The sequence below is a fragment of the Zootoca vivipara genome, chromosome 2 (assembly GCF_965207765.1).
Source record: "Zootoca vivipara chromosome 2, rZooViv2.hap1.1, whole genome shotgun sequence".
Taxonomy (NCBI): domain Eukaryota; kingdom Metazoa; phylum Chordata; class Lepidosauria; order Squamata; family Lacertidae; genus Zootoca; species Zootoca vivipara.
The window spans coordinates 47,260,178-47,280,771 of NC_142584.1; the positions used below are offsets into that span (position 1 = coordinate 47,260,178).

General features: G+C 45.0%; 1 protein-coding gene across 2 annotated transcripts in view; it reads right to left on the reverse strand.

The window, feature by feature from the left end:
* Positions 1-491: 491 nt before the first annotated feature.
* The window catches only part of PPARGC1B (PPARG coactivator 1 beta), a 107,694-nt gene continuing 87,591 nt past the window's right edge, over positions 492-20,594 (reverse strand). Inside the window, exons 4-12 of one of the 2 annotated variants that reach the window (XM_035105241.3) lie at positions 18,939-19,055; positions 14,650-15,811; positions 13,669-13,705; positions 13,106-13,170; positions 11,780-12,545; positions 10,802-10,871; positions 10,069-10,190; positions 9,383-9,537; positions 492-7,935 (exon numbers count right to left, since the gene is read on the reverse strand). In XM_035105241.3, coding sequence (XP_034961132.3) covers positions 7,832-7,935; positions 9,383-9,537; positions 10,069-10,190; positions 10,802-10,871; positions 11,780-12,545; positions 13,106-13,170; positions 13,669-13,705; positions 14,650-15,811; positions 18,939-19,055 — 2,598 coding nt within the window. In that variant the 3' untranslated portion in view covers positions 492-7,831. Of the gene's footprint in view, positions 7,936-9,382; positions 9,538-10,068; positions 10,191-10,801; positions 10,872-11,779; positions 12,546-13,105; positions 13,171-13,668; positions 13,706-14,640; positions 15,812-18,938; positions 19,056-20,594 lie in introns of both variants that reach the window. The other variant, XM_035105240.3, reaches the window with a different exon arrangement.

A 20,594-nucleotide genomic window follows, 5' to 3' on the forward strand; every position in this document is an offset into this window, starting at 1 on the left:
CCCAACAGAATAATAATAATAATACGACAAAACATCAAACATTAAAAACGTCCCTAAACAGGGTTGCCTTCAGATGTCTTCTAAAAGTCATGTAGTTGTTTATTTCTTTGACATCTGATGGGAGGGCATTCCACAGGGTGGGCGCCACTACTGAGAAGGGCCTTTGCCTGGTTCCCTGTAGCTTCACTTCTCGCAGTGAGAGAAGTCCCTCGGAGCTGGACCTCTTCAAACCAGAGCTTCTGCATGGGGCACTTAATCTGGATCTCTATTAGAAACCAAAGACTACAGCTGTCCCATAAGCTGGCATCTTTCAGAAGACACCTCTGTCTTCTATAGCTGTAAACAAGGCCTACGATAGGTGTGTGGGTCACCAGACTTCAGTTGATTCATGGAGAGGACGTGGGTGCAATTTAGAAGAAGAAAGCTTCCCAAAAATGTACACACAATTCCACACAGAGTTGCAAGCAAGCAGGACGTGTTGGACTTCATAGTATATTTGTTATGATTTGTTTATTTATAGGCAGATCACTTCACTATTTACAGTACATGAATGTAGAGATTCTACAGTCTTTGTGATGTAAACAAGTAACTCCACGGCAGGGGAGTTTCAAAAAGAAGCCAGTTCTGAAGTATTTACACAATTTAAAATAGAACTTTTATATACCTACCAGATAGATATAGAGAATACATTGAGCAATTTGGTTAAATCATCTACGAAACTATAGAATCTGACAATGTAAAAATACAAGAAAACGTTCTCTCATTTAGAAGGTAGACATTGAAATCACACTAGAAAGAAATATTTCTTTTAAAAAATGACAATAACAAAGGAAAGGCATAAGAATCTATGCCGATTAAGGTTAAAGTATATTACATAAATAAGGACACAACAGAACACAACTGGGGGAAAATTAAGTGAAATATAAAAATCTTCTACTTGTTTTTTAAAACAGCGAACTAAAAACTTGATTTTATTGATTACAAAAGGGGTCAATTCTGCTGCTTTTACTTACTAAGAAATAAGTTATCACTTAGTTAATACATGTAAAAGAGAAGCAGGATTGGCCCCTTCTAATTATTAGCAGTGTCCTGTTCAAAAAACAAAAAAAGTGAAATCTAGTTTTTATTATAAATAATATAGCAAATGTGCCCCTCTTTTAGGTGAAATTCTTACACCTTTCTTAAGAAATGCATCAATTTAGTCTCCTTCACTCTCTCTGGCTCACATACACTCATAAACACACGCTGCAAACAGTGGTATTAATTCACTCTTTTTTCAGTTTTCCAATAATAATGCCACCTAAAACACCAGTGGCTGCATTAAAACCAGACTCTCCAGGGGTTTGCCTTGCTATCCATATCCATATCAGACATAGTTTCCTCCATGAGGAAACTGGAAATGTTTTGACTGTTTTTGGGTGTGTGTGTGTGTGGAGGGGAACCCTTCAGTGTAAATTTACCCTTCAAAAATTCAGTAGGCTAATCTAGTAGTACAGGTGCATTTTTATGCATATAAAGCTGTGTGAAAACTGGCCTACCCATTCTCTTCAATGTTGTGTAAAGCTTTGAAAGACAGAATTCTGCCATAAAGAAGAATATGGAGCAACCTTATTTCTTTCTCTTTTTTGAGCTCCATTTGCTCATTGGATCTCAGCCTAGGTAATGGATTGGGGAAACCAGTGACCTTTTGGATGTTGTTGGGCTCCAACTCCCATCAGCCCCAGCCAGCATGAACCATGCTCATGGATTATGGGAGCTGTACCCTAATAAAGTCTAACAACACAGGCTCCCCCATCAATGACGTGTGCCATGCATTCCAAGGACAGAGAACCTAAGTAAGGCTGATGCATTTGATTTAGTCTGCCTCACTGGCACAAAGTTTAGGATGACAGCATGATACCATGATAAATTCACCCAAGCCAGATTGGATAGCTTGCTCTTTAACACTAGGGCATAGCTGAGTTTTCACTGAGATTCTACACATAGCCTTTTCCCACGACATGCTCATTTTTCACGTGCAGGGAGCGTACGGAGATGCGCTCAATCATGTGAGCAGTCAGGTTGCAAGCTCAGTTGCAGATTGTTAGTGACAACCTCAGTCATAGAGATCCCGTCCCTAAGCTGCATGACAAGCAGCAATGCTTCTGTACTTGTTACGTTTTCGTAGCATCTATCCTACAACAAATTGATTTGTTAGAGCATCATAGCTGCTCACCTCTAGTGCATTTCTGTTGTCCACTATTAATGGTAGACTTCCAGCTATAAAATGCAAAATGCATAAGCCCCCAGGTTACTTTGGGGGAGGGAGCGCACTGCCCCCTTAAGTGCAAGGAGGTACCTGCAATCATACGTACATGAAAATGTTATGCTTGGGCCAAAAGTCACGCTAAAATGATGCATGGGACTCAGTGATGTGGGGGAAATGATGCAAGGGGAAATTGTCAAAAAGCACACAAACGAGAATGAGGCCTCAGCAAACAATTATTTGCAGAACCTTGATGGGAAATCAGAAGGCTTTGAATGCTCATATTGCTAAAGTGTGTCACGAATAGACTACCCTGCTGTAAGAACAAATTGAGGAAATGCTCAGCTACAGATTAAGGACTTGCTATTTTCATCTGGCAAATGAAAATAAAAGTGTCCTCGCTCTCCGATTCCTCTAAGGCTTTTTGACATGGGCTACTGAGAAAATTGGATGCTAATCATGGAAACACACGACCAAGCTGATGTGAAACTTTCATGGAGGTAGCAAAGCTCAAGACAGTCACTCTGAGAGGGAAAGTGGGATGAACATTTTCATCGACTGACAATGAAAGTGACGTTTGGGAACCCAGTTCTTCTGCATGCATCTTCTTTTTCTGATGCCTGCATTCGCTCCGTTGCGTGGTTGCTGAATTTAGCAGCAACCATTTGCAATTCACATAAAAACAGGGTTATTTAAAGGACCAAGGGCAAGGAAATGGCTTATGACTTATTCCTATTGTTAAGGTATTTTTCCTAATTAAGAAGCAGTTAGGAGGGACTTCTTTTTCACTCACACATACCCACACGCACACCCCTACATATAATATAGAGATAGTTCTGTTTATTTAAAAAAATAAATGTCTCCCTCATGATTGCCTTTCTCAACACACCCTCTTATTCCGAAACACCCTGGAAAATTGAATTCTTTTGTTTATTTGGTTTCTCACCTGATCTTGCAAAGGCTTGGTTTGTTTCTGCTGCTAATCATTATTATGGCTAGGCCTACCCCTTGAGTACGGGGTCCTTGGCTTTATGCATATTATTAAGAGAAGGAATATGGGAGAAAGTTAGGCAGACTTCGCCGAAGTATACGGAAAGCACAGGAGAGCAAGGTCTTTCTAAACAGGGCAGAGGAAGTAACCATTAAGGTAATTAAGGTCCTTCTTTAGCTAATGGGGGCAGGGGATGCTCGGCTATTCTTCTTAGCCTCAACGTGCGGCCACCTTGGGAAGTCAAAATGAGCTGAACTGCACCAAGGTTTAAATCTGCCCAAACATGTTGGCGGCAGTGATGGCTATAGCAAGGTGTAAAGCTCATTTTAATTCCCCCAACCTAAATAAGGAATACATTTCCTTTCCCCCTTCTCATCTCCAACCTGTGCTCCAAACTCAGCAAGTGAGCCTTGTGAGGGACTGCACTGTGGTTTTCGGACACTAAGAGAACTAGCTCCTCACACACGAGTGGTGGTGACACTCCAACTGCTGATGGCTTTGCTGGTTCTCTGCACCACACTGGCCCCCCACTACTACCTCATACCTGTCGGAAAGCAGCAAGTGACTCAGCTGGCGGGAGGTTGGGAGGAGTGCCACCCTACCACTGTCCTCGCAGTATGACAAAACGCCTATTCTGTATTATAGGCCAGGACTGTGGAACCCACCAAGCCCATCACAGTATGCCAGCCATCTATGGAGGCCTGCAAGACACTTTGACCCTTGACCAGGCCTCTGGCAGGCTGGTAGTTTGGCAAGCCACAAGTTCTGTAGGTCTGTTAAAAAGGTATATACCCAGCTGCTCTGATTCATGGGGATGAAATAGGACCTCTACTATACCCAAGTGGTCCTTCTGATTCCTGTGCCATTCAGAACTGAGTTTTTGGGGTTGTTTGTTTTTACCACCAGCAGCTCAAACTACTTCTTGCAGTGCATGTAGAGCACAGCAGCTTGCTGCTCTGTGAAATACAGGACCCTCCTAGAATATACCCTGAATTCAGGCTTGCTGCCTAAAATTCTCCCATCACATATGGAGGAACTCTCCAAGCTTCTGATAGCCAAGGGTTTTTGCACTGTTTGTATCCCTGTGGCTGATACAAACTTAGCTGTGCTTCCAATAGCCATTAAAATAAGCCACAGGTTACTAGTGTGCCACAACCAGCATTAGATGTCCGTGCTTTTCAAACCATACTACTCAGGTTCTACATTCAACAGTGGTGGATTCACAGCTGCTGCTGCTGTACCCAGCAGCAGTCAGAGGGGCTCAATGCCCCGCCACTACCTTTTCCCGATACATGTGTGCGTTTGTGCACATGTGTGCATATTGCATAAAGTCCTAGTGAAATTTCTCACAAAAAAAAATCAAAATAAATATTTTTATAGGCTTCAGGCAACACAAAGACCACTTATTGCACCTCTCCCTATATCTAGGATTGAGAGGCCATGTGCGTTACAGGACCTTCTTCCCTCCTCAAAAGAGCATGTGTTTGCATGCTCTAACATCATTGGTAAGTCCAGCCTCTTAAAAGTAACTTGAGATAATAATAATAATTAAAAAAACCAGATTAATTACAAACCCATGTTTGCAAACGATCTGCACTGAAGGCAGCTGTTTCTGGAGAGCAGGAGGACTTTTCCTCCTCCTCCTCCTCTGCAGCTGCATTCAACACTTTCAGCATGCTCAGAAATTTGATGCATTTTCCATCTCTCTGACCAAAGCCAGCGATGAACTTTGATCTACCTTTGTAACCAAGCCAGGAGATGGAAGAATTCCACTTAACGGTTGTAGGGGTGGTTACTTATTTTTCTTCTTCTTCTGTTCGATTGTTCTCTGAAAACATCAGCACAGCACAGGACAGGACAGGACAGTCCTACCCACCCTAAATGTGTCGCTATGTACATTCTACAGTAAGCTCTATAGCAATCACATGTAAACATCATTGTGGTGAGGAAATACTAGGACAGAAAAAGGCAGAGCTACAATGAGGCACTTGTCAACAGCAGATGCTTTGTCTGGGACAGACTTTGCTCTGGGCTGATCATGGGAGGATCTTGCGATCCATCAGTAAGTTCTCGAACGGAGGTGGTGCAAGCAACATTGAAGCAGCCAATATCATGAGGATGATGATTATTATTTTTTGGCCAACAACACATGAAATTGTGACATCAGTTACTATATAAAATAAGTACTGTTGTTATTAAAGCTCCACATTAAAAGATGGAGACGATCACATAATTAGTATGGGATAACACATGAGCTAACGCCTTGACCTCAATCCTGGTGTTTCTGATGTGTGTGGTCCTTACTGAGTCAATGGAATTACTCAAGACAGGCAAGCATGAGTTAGACCTAAGCCAGGCACTTGCCAAGGTCTTTGGCAATTTGTTCCTTTTTGATTCAGATTAAATACCTGCTGGCCGAATTAAGGTTGTTGCATTCTGTATACATGGGGTGGCTAAATGCCAGAGATCTTGATCCATTGTGAAAAATAAACCTAATACATGGTGGCTGATGAAGGTATTAGCAAGGTTATTTGGTCCCCACTTGAAAATGCTATCTCTTGATGCATCTGCTGGTTTCTTGGTCTGCCTCTCATGTCCCTGGACATGGCTTCCAAGTATAGCACGAGAACAGCCATACTGCATGAGGCATTAGCACAGTATATTGTGGCGAGTCCAAGCTACGTTTGAGCAAAACAACTGCGGAAGTTAGATAGCAACTCCTTCCCATTACTCGGTCTTCTGAGCTAGAGGCTTCTACACTACCTCTGTCCCAGCATCCTGGGTTCGTATCAAAGAGCCCCTAAACTAGTTGCTTAAATCACTCTAAAGACTTCCTTTGTAATGACTCCACAAATTTCTGAATCTGAGAGAAGCCAAGGAAGAAATAAAGGAGGGCACAAGATCGCTGCCAAGAGGAAGTCAAATAGGCAGTGACATCCATGAATTTCTTGACAGGGAGCGGGAAAAAGAGAGAGAGGGGAAGTCGCTTCACAAGGCTTCATAGCAATGACTGTATGTTTTATGGCTTATTCCACTCATAAGGAGAGTAGTGTTCAAAATGGAGCAGGGACAATCAGCTGATGAGCCATGTGCTATGTGCCAGCTGTAAGCACTGTGAACTCACTCAGCCCAAGGTGCGAGATATCCTTTGAACTTTTATTTCTGTTGGGTGTTGCCCACCAGGCAGGAGGTTTTGCTTTGGTTTGATGACCAGATGGGTAAAAAAAACTATTCCTGAGGCTACTGGTGATGTCAAGTATGGCCTTACATGAATTGCTCCACGTTCCTCTTCCTCAAACTCCCACATGGACCTCGCGAAACTGCAGCTGCTATCATTATATGGTTGATGTAATGCAAAGAAACCTCTGGGCATCATTGTTCTGGGATTGGCTCTCAAACTTTCTCAGTCTTGCTGCAGACTTGTGCTCCTGCGCTACTGGTCATGATGGCTATACGGAGCTTTCAAGTTTAAAGAGAGAACGCCTCTTGAGTAACCATTGCTGGAGAGCAAACAAAAGGACTACTGCCTTCATACATTGCCGGAGAGCATCAAAAGGAGAGGACTATTACCTTTGGGTCATACCTATTTTAGGAATCTAGTCGCCCATGGCACAAAACAGGATGCTTGACTAGATAGGCATTTGTTCTGATCCAGGGCAGCTTTTCTTTGTTCTGATCCAGGGGAGTTTTTCTTACGTATTATTTCCCTGGCAGATGGGGCTTCACTACTTCGTGACCACTGCCAATCCATCGTGGACAGAGGGAAAACACGCACTCTACCCTTGCACCCCTTTCTTCTCTCCCCATCCTCAAAAATGCACCATCTGAGAACTCCATTCCTATCCATCCAGAGCCAGCTCTGGACTGAGGAATCACAATGTGCCTTGTGCCATCGACAAATAGGGCAGTGGTGACCCCAGAATTCAGCCCAAACAAAAGGGAGCAAATGGCTTATATAGCAAGTGCACAACCTCAGTCGGTCACCCCTTGGTTCGCCATGGACAGGGCTGAAGCCAATTTCAACTGAGTGGCCAATTGGAGGGCGGCACCCTTTGGGGAGGGCCACATCTGCTGACAGGCAAGTGCCTCATTACAGTGCATAGTTAAAAAATCAAGGAAGCGGTACAATAAATCTGAATTACAGTACATCTGAGCCATAAATACATTATAAGTATATATTTCTTTCTTCTATTAAAAATTAGTTTACAATCCTGATTCTATTCACAATTAACAATTTCATCATCACACACTACAGACAAAAAAAAAAGTTATGGTGAACACAGCTGCAAATCCACGGCGGAAGTGGGGTAACGGGGGAGGGGGGCAGAGAAAGGGGCCAGACAAGAAGGGGACAGGAGGCTTTTGCAGGCTCATCCTAACAGCAAAGATACTAATGTGTGGCAGTGGAACATCAACACCATGGGGACTCACAGACAGAAGCAGCTTGTTCAATGTAAACATCGATTTAAAGGGACAGCAGTCTCTCTCTCTCTCTCTCTCGTTCTTGTTGTATACTTAATCATTTCCTTGAAAACGTAAACATATTGGAAGTGCCTTGACTGAGGTATTGAGGTATTCCTCAAAGGTTAAGGCTGTTACCGATGTAGGCTTTCCTGGGCCTCCTGCAGCAGGCTGTCGAAATCCATGGTCTCATATTTGCTTTTTATCAGAGCTGGGGAGGACTCTTCTGTGCTGGAATCTGGTGCCGGGAGAGAAGAAGAACACATGTTGGTCGAAGGAAAAAGCAAAACCAATTAAGTACCCCCAAAAAGAGGCAGATAAGAGCCATACTATGCATTGTCTTGGTTTTTTTAAAAAAAATATTAGCATTCCTCAGATATTTGGTGTGGAGGAATTATGTAATTACTACACAACATGAGAAACTAGGGAGGAAGGAGAATTCCCTTTGGTCCACATTTTTAAGTGGGTTAGTCAAATATACACCTCCTGGACTAATAATGTGGACTGTAGTTCAATTATCCTACAGGTTACAGTTGCCGGCTCAGAAAAAAACCAAAATGTATGTGTATTTTAAAAAAATACTTTTTTAAAAATACGAGTGAGGAATAGGAGATTAGATTTCTGATTTATTCCTGCTGATTGTGTTTTGCAATTCATTTTTGTGCTGCTGAAACTTTTGTTTTTGTCATTGTATATTTATTGTGTTCTTTTTAAAAAAATAGTATTTTTTTTAAAAAGTAAAATGCCATACAAGTTTCAGCTTCATAGCATATATTTAGATAAATAAGAAATACATACACAAAATATATTTCAGTATATAATTGTGCCATTGTATTAAATATAGTCTTTCCTAATCCTAAAATAACACATTGTATAAGGACCTACGATTGCCTGATGAATGCACTCTACCATTCCATTGGTCAATGAATAAGCTTCAGTTCTGTTAAGTTTCTGCCTACATTCTTTCATTTTTATATAGCTTGTAAGCTTAGTTATTACTGCAAATTCAATACATTTTTGCCTCAGGGTCATGGGCAAAAGATTCCCGCATTGCAGGACTACATGACCCTCACAGTCCCTTCCCTTCTTTTACCAGGATTTGAATGTTTTTCCAATATTTTGAGTAGCATTTTACTGTGGCTATAATAATGTGAGACATCAGTTTTCCTAGCTGGTTTTTGTGTGTTTGTCAATACAAATAAGGTAGGTTCTAAATATTGCAGTACTTTTTATTTTCCCTATTATATTCTTAATCTGGGATCCGTTTGGGGTTGGTTTATTGGTTTGCCTTTTGATACAACCAAAATACTTGTATTGTATTATATAGCTGCTGTATACTGCTTTGGAGGCCCTTCCAGTAAAATAAAAAAAGGCCTATAAACTGGAATATAAACAACTACAACAAAATAGTGACAAGCCAGAGAAAGTGAGCAAGCTGAAGCTCTATCGAATGTTTGTGTGTGGTTGATCCAATCAACTCTGTAATAACTCAAGGTATCCTCCTAATAGCTTCAAGAAAACCATCAATGATAATAAATAGAGTGAACCTGTTGGACCGTCAATGAGCCTTAAGTACAAATGATAACAAACACAATGGGAGACAGCGCAGCCAAGAAATCATCACCACCGAAACAAGGGATGGAGGAGGAAGTGGACCCCTTTGGAGTGACATGGGGGTGGCTTACCCAAGTCGGTGTATCTGGTCCAGAAGAAGTGCCCAAAGCCACCGTAGCTCAGCTGGAACAAGGGCTCATTTCTTTTCCTTAGCGAGGCACCGTTCTTCAAGGATAAGGCGGCATGTTCTGAACACCGATACGTGATGAAGCCATATTTATCTCCCCTGAGAAACAAAATGGAGAACTTAAGCATAGGCAACAATATATTGCCATTTATTTGTGTTCCTTTTTTAAAAAAAAACTCCAAAGGACACATAGTTTTCTCCTCAAAGAAGGTAGATGAAGCTGGAAGGTAGTGGTCATCTGTGAGCCTTCGTGGTTAGCCAGGGATTAGAAGCCAGGTGCTCTGCCCACTACACCACACCAGTCTCTCTGCCTACACTGGCCTCATGGAAATGAATGGACATGACTAAGTGAGGTCCATTAGTTTCAACAGATTTACTCTGAGTAAGACTTCACTGAATACCACCCTCTAGTTCTCCTTGCATGCCACACTTTGTAGGTCATTAGAACCGAACAACCCTCGAGTCCAAATAAATTACATAGGCCTCCACATTTCTCTTTATTTAGGAGAAAGGGAGACTCATTATTTTATAAAACAAGCAGTTCCCTAGAACAAAAAGGATTTCAAAGGGCAACAGTCCCATGAAATAACACTAGAGAAAGCATTAGGGGGAAGCATAGCTTTGACCCACCTTTTATTCCTGGTCAAAACGCAACACTCAACAATCTCTCCAAACACCTCAAAGCGCTTCTTCAGTTCAGAGGAGCTCATACTGCTGGCAAGGTTTCTGATGTACACTACCCGACCTTCTCCCTGTTCAGGGATGAGAATAATTGCTTAGGCCTGTCCTGATACAACTCTTTCTTCTTCTTCTTCCGACTGAACTCTTCCTATCCCCCAACCTGCTTTAACAACAAGGCAGCACGATGTTGTCTAACAAATGCACAAATTCTATCTGCTGAAACGGCTCTTTGAGGAATAGCTGCCTGCTAGTGCTTCACGGCTAGCTTGCTTATCGTGCAGCCTTTATCGTTTTATTTTATGTCTCCCTTTCAAAAGCTGCAGCTTTCCCCCATTTCAGCTTCACTACAAAGTTGCCATGGAACCACAATTCCCACTGCTCTTTGTAAGTGCCTGTTGATGAATTCGGCACCAAGTTTCTCCTGGGTCAAGAACTGAATCTGTTGCTGGTTATGTTTACTTTATTTCTTTCTAATTCATCATCTTAAACTGGTGTTGGGCCAAAAGATACTGCAACATGTATACTGTGCCACTCCTACTTGGAGTGGGAGTCCAACCAGAATTGCTTTGTCCCTAAATTCAGACGAATTTTCAAAAGAGGGAGTCAACCGATCTGGTTGCAAGCCACACCATGCCGATTTGATTTATTACAGAAGCCCCCGCATAGCAAACAGGTCACTTACGATGGCTTTTTCTCTCCTCTTCTCCATCTGTCCCACAGTTCCATCTTGACACTGCTTGCCATTTTCATATCTGTTCGGAAAACAAGAAGGCACATGAATTTAGTCCTGAATGGACTCTGGCTGGTCTGAGCACTAGAAATCACATGGAAGTAGAGGCACACTTGTTGCTTGCAGGGACAGGCTCATCCATTTTAAAAAGAAAACAAAGAATGCTACAACAGCAGACTTTCAAAGACAAAGGCCAGCATCCACCATAAAAAGGAGAAAAGGCAAGGCATCAAATACAGGAGGGAAAGGGTGGACAGAAATAAATTTGCAGAGCCTAATATGTTTCAAAATTCTTCTCCGTGCTTAGGTACAACCAATTTGAGTCTTTGGCTTCCAATTCTGTTGCAAAAGGTCTTAAAACTTATTTCTGCCCACCTGGATGCTTTTCCCCTCTTTTTCCCCTTCCATCAAGATTACCGTATTTCTTCTGCAAAGGGAAAGGCTTGAGACATTCACACAAGGGGCTGGCAATCTAGTGGAGCAAACTGCTAATGGAAGGGGGAAGGAGATTGCTCCCTTCAGTCTCTTCTGCCACTGCCCAGGCTGTTCCTGAGGGTCCTCCAACTTTTCAAAACAGATTTTCAGGGGATGCAGAGGAGAACTGGCAAAAATTGCTTCTGCTACTTCTGTAAGTGAGGTGTTCTGTGAATGAAACTTTGCTCAAAGGAATCTCTGGACCCACCCAACCCAGTCTTTCAGACTAATCATATTATCTATAAAGCAGCATGGATGTGCATGGCACCTCCTGGAGAAATATAAGCAAAAAGTCAGCACCTCTGCCAGAGGGCCACCTGTAAAGCAATAGGTGCCTCTGTGAGGGAGCTGGTAAAGGCCAGCCAATGCAACCCACTACAATTTTGCTCACAACTGGTCTCCCTGAGCCCGTTCCCCAAAGACCCTGTGAACTCACAATTGTGCAGGGAAACCCACCTGCTTGCTGGAGACCTGGACCTGCAGCACGAAGACTCAGAATTGGACCTGCTTCGGGAGCAATACTGCAAACTGGCCCTGGAAAGAGGGTTCTTGTAGGGGCACATCTTGGATTCCAATGGACTTGTGCAGCACTCTTCCTCCTCTTCCTCTTCCTCCTCCTCTTCCTCCAGCGGGGAACCAATCTCACTGCAGCTGTCCTCAAAGACGGTGTCATATTCAGGCGTCTTGCAGAAGGCCGCCTCCCCGGCATCGAGGGCACTGTCCAAGAGGCCAAAGTGTTTTGTCAAGCTGGCCCTGATCTCCTGGTCCCTCAGCTGCTGGCTTCCCTCCTTCACTGAGGTCCCGTTGACACCCTCCTGACTCTCGTGCTGGTAGTGCACGTCAGGGGCTCTCCGCTTGTGTTTGTTCTCCACGTGGCTCAGGGGCTCCCAGGATTTCAGCACCTTCCTCTGGAGCGAGGCCTCGGGCTTCAAGACCTGGCAATAGTCGTGGTCGCCGAAAGAGCGTGAGAAAGGGCGCTTCAGCACCCCATGTGGCTCAGGGTGGGGCAGGTGGGGGGCGGACCGACTCAGGTGTGCGTACAACTCTGTCCGCACCGGGTGCTTCTTCTGCTGCTTCCCGGAGGCTGCCCTGTCCCCTATCATTGGCTGCGGCTCAGAGCCGGTGATGATGGCAGGCTCCTTGGCTGGCCTCTGGTGAATGTCTGGCTTATACAGGTCCTCCTCTGAAGGCTTGTATGGTGGAGTAGTTGGTGGTGTGAGACCTTAGCTCCCCCAAGGAAGCAAAAGGATAAAGGTCTTTCAGTACAGGAGCATGCAAGTTAAAACAAACAAGAAAGCTGCCTTGACAAGGGGAGTTAGACTTGTTCCCTCATTGTACACCCCCACATTTGTCAATCCTGTAAACCAGAGTTTCCCAAACTTGGGTCTCCAGCTGTTGTTGGACTACAACTCCCATCAACCCTAGCTAGCAGTACCAGTGGTCCAGGATGATGGGAATTATAGTCCCAAACCAGCTGGAGACCCAAGTTTGGGAAACCCTGCTGCATAATTGATTCTGGGCCAGCTGCACTTCTGTTTACAGCTAGCTTTTTGTCTTGGGGAAATGATAATAGCAGTTCCCAAGGAGTTGGTGAGGACACAGGCACTTATGTTAGGTAGCTGCCATTTCAGATGAAGGGGGTCCCTTTCCTTTAAGTCAATGGCTCTATGCAGAATTAACATCCTGAAGTCATTAGCTGACTATGAGATCCTTGGCAGTGGCCCACCTTCTCTTCACATTTTGCAGGATGTGGCAGACTCTTAAAGCGAATTCCACCCTTACCTGCAGTGCCACACAGCTCTACGGTCAGAACTTGCTCGAAATTGCGCTTTCCAAATGTTGGTTCTCTAAAGAGGAGGAGAAAAGTAGAGTGTAGAGGTCATGGAAGAGATAATGTGTATGTTAAAGATGAAGACATCACAATTCACATACTAAGCCAGAAACAAGGAAGCTGTAAAGATAAAGTGACTCTGGCTCAGGATGGCCAAACCTTCAAGAGTCAGTTGCCATGTCAACAGGTTTCTAAATGGCCATGCAACTGGTTAAGGACCAGAGAGCAGGGAATAATTCCAGGTAATTCCATGCAGTGAAAGTTTTGCAAACTAGAAGGAAACTGCTCTCCATGACCACCCTTATAGGCTACTACAGTGTCACAAATGACCAGCATATGCTAGTAAAAAGTGTATATAGGCTAATACCGTTTGTGGACTTATTTGCACACAATTATGTTACATTTTCATGCATGCATTAGGGCAGCAAAGTTCTGAGACAGCCATGTGCCAGGCTCCTGACACCTGAGGCTATCCTCCTCCACTAATAATATGTATTTTTGGTATTTCACTTACGTTGTTGCCAAGGGCAGCGACAGACACCTTGGTGCTTCTGAAAGAAAAACAAACAGGAAAAAGCAGAATGACTCGGTGAGCCACATCCGTACTTTGAACTGGACTAGGTTGCTCATGAGAAACCAGATTAAGACCAAACAAAGCAAGATTGGATCTTCTGAACCTGACATTTATTTTTTAACACTTAAAGGCAGCAGGGAGAAAATTGGATCAGGGTTGCAGGGCTGGGAGAGCAGGGATTGGTCCTACCTGCCTGTGCAGTTTCCCTGATTTAAATTGCCCTCCCCACAAGCTGCTATTGGGAAAAAGACAGAGGCCTGTAATGCCTGCCTTTAACCCCTGCCCTCAATAATCAATAGCAACTGTTGGGGGGGAGAGGAAAGAGTTAAATTAGAGAATTGACACAGAGGAAAGGACTACCCCCCTCCCCCGGCCCAATACTGAAGCTCTGATCAAATTCAGGACTCTCTACTGTTGTTTTAAGATGTAAAAGGAGAGATACTGAGGGTCTGATTCTGGGTTTCCCACACCACACCTGGTTTGTTCCTTATTCACCTGGGTTGTAAGAAGCTGGAAGCTCAGAGTTCTAGTGTCCTCTGCAGCTCCGACAGTATAAGAGTCCTTCCACAGAGTGTGTGTAACTTCTAATGATACTCCCATCAAACTTTGCCAGTACTGAATTCCTCCTTTGCCACAACCCATGTTCAATGAGCTTTTATAGGATATGTTCCCTGTGTTTGACTCAAAGCACGGGCCTTCGCTTATAGGAAGGGACAGAGCTCAACCGAAGAGCATGTGCCTTGCTTGCAGAAGGAGCCAACCCACAGCATCTCCAAGTAGGCCTGGGAAAGACCTGGAGAGCCACTGCCAGACACTGTGGACAACCCTGAGCTGCATGGACCATTGGTCTGCCTCGGTATAAGGCAGCTTCCTATGTCCCTTCCCAAGTTCCCCATACGTCCAGACTCTTACTTAGGGTACCTGTCTGATGCAAAAGGGCGCAGCACTGGCTCTCGCTTATCTCACATGCTTCGCTCTCCCCGGAGCTCTCTGGTGAGGGGGTTTGCAGCTCCATCGGGAGACTCGGATACCTGTCCTCTGCCTCTCCTGCACCGCTCACTTCGACCTCTGCTGCTGGTGCTTTCCTGTCAAAGTTCTGCAGAGTGGAGGAAGAGCACAGGGACAGTTCTGGGGAGGCCACTTTGTTTTGAGGGGGTGTGGCCAGATCAGGGGGAGAATCGTCAAGGAATGAAAGCCAGAGACTGAGCTCGGGGTTGAGTCTTTTGGAGCGCCGCACAGCATAAATAAAGCTCTCCTGCTTGCGGCCTGCCTTCCCAAAGTCCAGCTGGGGCCGCTTTGCACAGTCCTCCTCCTCCTCCGCAGGGCTGCCGGTCTCTTCCTTCACCTCAGGCTCCGCTTTGGGGCCATGCCTGGGCTCCGTTTTCACCTCTGGTGGCATTCTGCCCACGGACTTGCACACCTCCGTGGAACCTCCAGCAGCTTTGGGTGGTGGAGCTCCCAGAGCCTTGGGAGGCTGCAGCCTGGTCAAGGAGGCGTATGCAGGCTTGGCCAACCGGTATGGCTTGCTCACGTCGCACGGGAGGTCCCTGGCAAGCAGCTCCTTCAGGATGGAGAAACTGGCCGTGGGGGCTCTGGGCTGCTTGCAGCCGGACGAGAGGTGCCAAGAGCTGGGCGGGCAACTGTCCTTGCTGCAGAGCGGAGGCCGCTGCAGGGGGCAATCCGGCTTGGCCCTTTTGGAGGGGCTGTGAAAATGCTGGTGTCTTGCATCGGCAAAGTCTGTGGGGGGCAGCTTTCTGGGGGGAAGGCAGTAAGTGTGCATGTAGCGGATGAGCTCCACAGTAGCGTGCAGCTCCTTCTCTCCAGCGCCTTCCTCGGAGGAAGAAGGCGGAGTCGCTGCCATGTTGCCGCAGGGCAGCAACTCTTCACCTGAGTCGCTGTCCTCTCCATGGTGGGCACAATATCTCTGGGGCTCCGTGCTGCCGCTGTGGCACTCGTCCGGCAGCCAGTTGTCCTTTGTGTGTGGGCAGTGGGCAGTGATGGAGGTGAGGTGCTTATGAAGCTCGGTGCAGCTCCGGCTCTGAGCCTGGAGAAAACTCGGCTTTCGGTCTCGGACACCGTCCACCTTCAAGAGCAGAGGGAAAAGGAAGTTAGACTAACCAAGAATGAATTTCTTCCCAGCCACACCATATACAGAGTCCTCATCTCCTCATCACATCCCATGTTTAGTGGTTACAGTAAGCAACTGCAGCAGATTTCTTTAGAAATGTTTACACCCCAGAAGATTTTATGGAAATCATTAATCTACTGTATATGAAGAACTATTCAGACTCTTCTGTGGTTACCTTGGTAATTTATCAGTTACATTTCATTAATGCCTATAGGATCTGTCCGATTTAATTTTATAAAGCAACTACTTGTACCCTTTGTGCAACTTATTTGTTCTCATCTACTTTCAGAGAACTTGCAGAATCTGGCTTTTTCGTGTCAGATTCTAAGGTAGTAAATGAAGGGCCTTGCATCCAAGCCACTAGACTGTATCTGGTATCTGTATTCTTCTTCTCCTTCTCCTTCTCCTTCTTCAGCCAGTTTATTTGGTAGCAACCACCAATACTACTTTCCAGTAAAGGTTGCTGCTTAATGCAAGCCTCACTCTGCCCTGTGTTTCAATTCCTGTTAAGCTGACTGAGCAAATACTGTGAGGGGAGCATTCCTTACCACCATAGTCAAGGAGGCCCTTGCCCTGCCTGAATCAGAGAAGAAAATGGATGATGAAAACTTATCTACCTATGCATGGATCTCTGCTATCTCTCAGCACAAAGCCTATGGCATATGTACACAAGCTAAGTAATGGGAGGACGTGCCCGTTCTTGAAGAACCATATATAAGAGTCATCTGTGCACAACTTGAAGAGAAACAGTAAAAGCTGGGTGGAAATTTAAATTGATTCCATCCTTATCCTCCTATGTTTGTGTATGTGTAAATATAACAGAAGAATAGGAGGGATATAACCTTGTTCCTTAGTGAATGCCCTGGGTAGGAGAAATCAAATGAAGATTTGGGGAAGCTGCTGGAAGGTAATGCAGGGTTTAAAGAACTGGGCAGGAGAGATGAGAAAGGAGAGGATGTATGTACACTTTCAACAGCTCCTTTCAAGAACTACACAGAGCAAGAGAGATCAAAGGGATTCTTCACACCCCTTGCATCAAATTTCTTTCTAGCTGCTGTATGTGGCAAATAGTATTGATTTGCCTCCCCTTTCTTCCAGTTGGCATGGAAGGGTCACTGTCTGTCTCTCTCTCTCCCCCCCCCCCCACTTTGCCCTGCCTTTCCCATGCAATCTAAATCCACTTGCCTAATGCACTGCACAATTTCCATCACCCAAGTGGAAAATCTTTAATGGCATCTTTAATGGCATCTTGTGTGGATTTCAGGGGATTAGTTTAAATGACTGGACTGGTTCTGCAACTTTACGTGTAGCTCTTTGCCCAGCTAAAGTCAATTCAATCAGCTGCTGGGAAGCTCCATTCTAATTTGGGGTCAAGGATGAGAGTGAGGGAGAAGAGGGGAAAGATCATCGTGACAAAATTTGAAGACGAAGGGAATCTGGGGGAAATGAAGAGGCTCTTTGTACACCACACTCCAAAGGGCACACAGATGAAGGCCTTCTTGTTTTGAGAAGACTCACTCTGATATCACTACCAGTGTCCTGTTTTTCTTCTCTCATCTCTCCTATGACCAGCTTCTGTATTCAAGGCTCTTTATTCCTGCTATGCAACCCAAATTCCTCAAGGGTAGACAAACTTTACAGTACAGGTACAGTGGATTCTACGTGTCAGTACTGGTCTTACAGTTTATGGAGCGTGTCTGCCTGGACACCATGGCTAGGGCACTACTAGGGAGGCCCAATGCGAGAGAACAAGGCTCCTACAACATGACAAGCTACACTGGCTGAGATTCCCTCTCCAACACCACCATTAAAGGCCACAGGAGCCCAGACTTCTTTTGCACCTGGCTGCCCTAGCTGCTTTATTCAAATCCCCACAGAGAGATATAAATAATGGAAAGTAAAATAGAAATAAAAATCCCTTGCCTCTTGATAAATCTAGAAAGAAAAATAAAATCTCTATGAGTGAGACTAGGGCAAGCTTTTTAAAACCACCCCTTGATTAACATTTGGTATGTTCACAAGGGACTGCATAAAAATGCATGGTGGCCTGTCAAGGGATGACCTTTGGCTAAATAATAAAGATTTGAAGATCCAGGGTGCCACCTCAATTTTAAAAGTCAACAGTGACAGTAAAAACCAGATTTCAGTCAACATGACCAAGATGCATTGTTTTTACTTAAAAGTAGTAAGCAAAAGTCTTGCTTAGCTAGGCCAGGGCCCCATCATGCATCCTAAGCAGGGCTACTCCAAATGGCTCACTTGGATGCTCCAGGTAGTGCAAGATGCAACTGAGTCACATGTTGACCCTCTGGTGCCACTGCCCCAACAGCTGCCATTGGTTCAAACTGCTCTGATGACACACATAGGGCACGGCCATCTCAGCCCAAGTTCCACATGCATTCAATGTGAAATTAATACCGCCCTCACTTTGGGCAGCAAGTCATGGGCTTTCAAGCCCCAACTTCTGAATGCATCTCAATTAAGTGATCGATGGAGGCTCTGCTGTGCTTGAAGCACTGTGGCCAAGCATGCACAAGAGGGGCTTTTTGACTGTGGCACCTTGGCTGCACAAAAGGCCTGCTTGTCTACCTCACTGCTCACCTCCTGGCACACAACTAACCCCTGGCTTATTCAGGAAAGGTTGTGAGCTGATTAAGGCTGCAGTCCTATATACACTCATCTGGAAGTAAATCCCACTTTCTGAGTAGACATCACCATGATTATACTGATAAGAGTGGCTATGGGAACTATTTTTGCCTGCTACAACCTTTTTTGTTGGTGAAAACGTTGCCACTGCTTTCTGGTTTTATTGGTGAAGTTAAGCCATTACTGCAAGCAGCCTCAAGTGTTTTAAGGAGAGGCAAGACACAAGTCATTTAACAAATAAATAAATAAAAATTTACAAAACACTTCTAACAATACGGATGGGAGTGTCCCAGTGCTTACTAGGCCCTCCTGACTATACTTCTTCTGTTTAAAATGGGAGGTCAGCTGTAATGAAAAATGTGGATTTGATCTTGGATAAATATAGTGCGGTGTGCTATCTTAGGGCAAAGGTTAGGGTTGCTAAGGCAAACAATACCTTTGTACAGGGTCGCTGGGGTCTGGATTTGGGAGTTCCTTGACGCCATGTGCTCCCCTCTCTCTGAACCTCATGGCTTGGAGGCACATTGGACGGAGAAAGGAGCAACTTCTTCAGCTGGAAAGGGAAGCGGTGAAAGAAAGAGTCGGAATTCCTACATAAATGAACAGCCACGTCTACTTAAATTATCCCAGGTCAACCCTCCAATTCACAGACTAAGCAGTAGTAGTGGAGATCCAGCCTGAAAGCCACAGTGCCAAGACAGCGACTTTGATTTACATGAGCCAGAGATACAGGGCTGTCCTCTCCGCTCCCCCCCCCACATGAGTTTTGGCAGCCACAGATGTTCAAAGAGTCACATGAATCAGGGTCATGGGGAGGCTCCAACACACGATGAGACTGAAAGCCTACAGGGGCTTGGCAAAGACCATTTCTGAATTTATTGCCTCCTGAGTTGGGTCTGGCTTGCAGTTCCAACTAGCATTGGATACTTACCAAGACCCAGTTCCATGGAGGCTCACTGCCTAGTTATTAAAGCTCATCAAGGTGATGGCAAAAATTCGTTCATTCAATAGCAGCGAAAAAGCCTGCATGCATGATCGTCACACATGAGGATCTGCCTGCAGGTTTTGTGCCATTTTCCTACATGGAGGTGCTGTTCATGTATAGCATATGAAGAATTCCTGAAAGAGCTGCACAAAAAACAAATCATTTTTTTGCAAAAAACCAAACATCTTTCTGGGGAGCTCTTTGGCTGCAGGTATCAAAAGTTACTGCGAAGGGGAGGGTCAATGGCTTATCAACAATACTCATAGCATGTTATACAAAACATTTCACAAGCCTTCTCTGGGTACTCCTCCTTGACGTCTCGGGATTATCTTCCAGGGAAACCAAGGTGTGTGCCACTTACTACCAGCAGTGGTTGGCAGGGTGGCACAGGCAATGCCTAATGCCACTGCTGCTTACAGGGTGGGGCACAGAGAGCTGAGTCTGGTGTGGATGCAGTGGCGGGAGCCAATCTCATGCTCCAGCCACCATGCCTACACCATGCTGAGCTCTCCCTGCCCTGCCCCGCCCCTCTCCATCTTAGCTTAGTGTCAGGAAGTCAGTTGTGCGGTGCTGCTCTGCCAACTGCTACCTCTGTCGCCTCCTCTAAGGAGGACCAGACCTGTCTTGGCACTGAATAATCAAATCAAGTCTGATTGTGCAAAATGAAATTCTGTTGCCATAATTAAACAGTGGGACACCATGTGTGGAGTAAGTGTCCCTTGATGGCAGAAACCCCCTAGGTACAGAGGAAGACAGTGTGTGTGTGTGTGTGTGTGTGTGTGTGAAAATTATCCTACCAAACCTTAAAAATTGGTAGGTCCGGGATTCTGCAAGCATGCTGCCTTCATGGTGCTTTAAGAATATTGGCAGCAGAGATTCAGGCACCTCCACCCCAGGCTCCTTTAAGTGAAAAGTTGGAGGGGGAGGGAGATTGAAGAATCATGGGTGGTGGTGTTGAATTGGCTTCTGGATAGTGAGGTTAATTCCCACCCTTTAAACCCTAACTTGTGATATATATATATTTTACAGGCATCCAATTTGTGTCAAGGAAGCAAGTACATCTGTGCCTGAAAATCAATCAGTGGGATGTAACATTCCAACATGGCC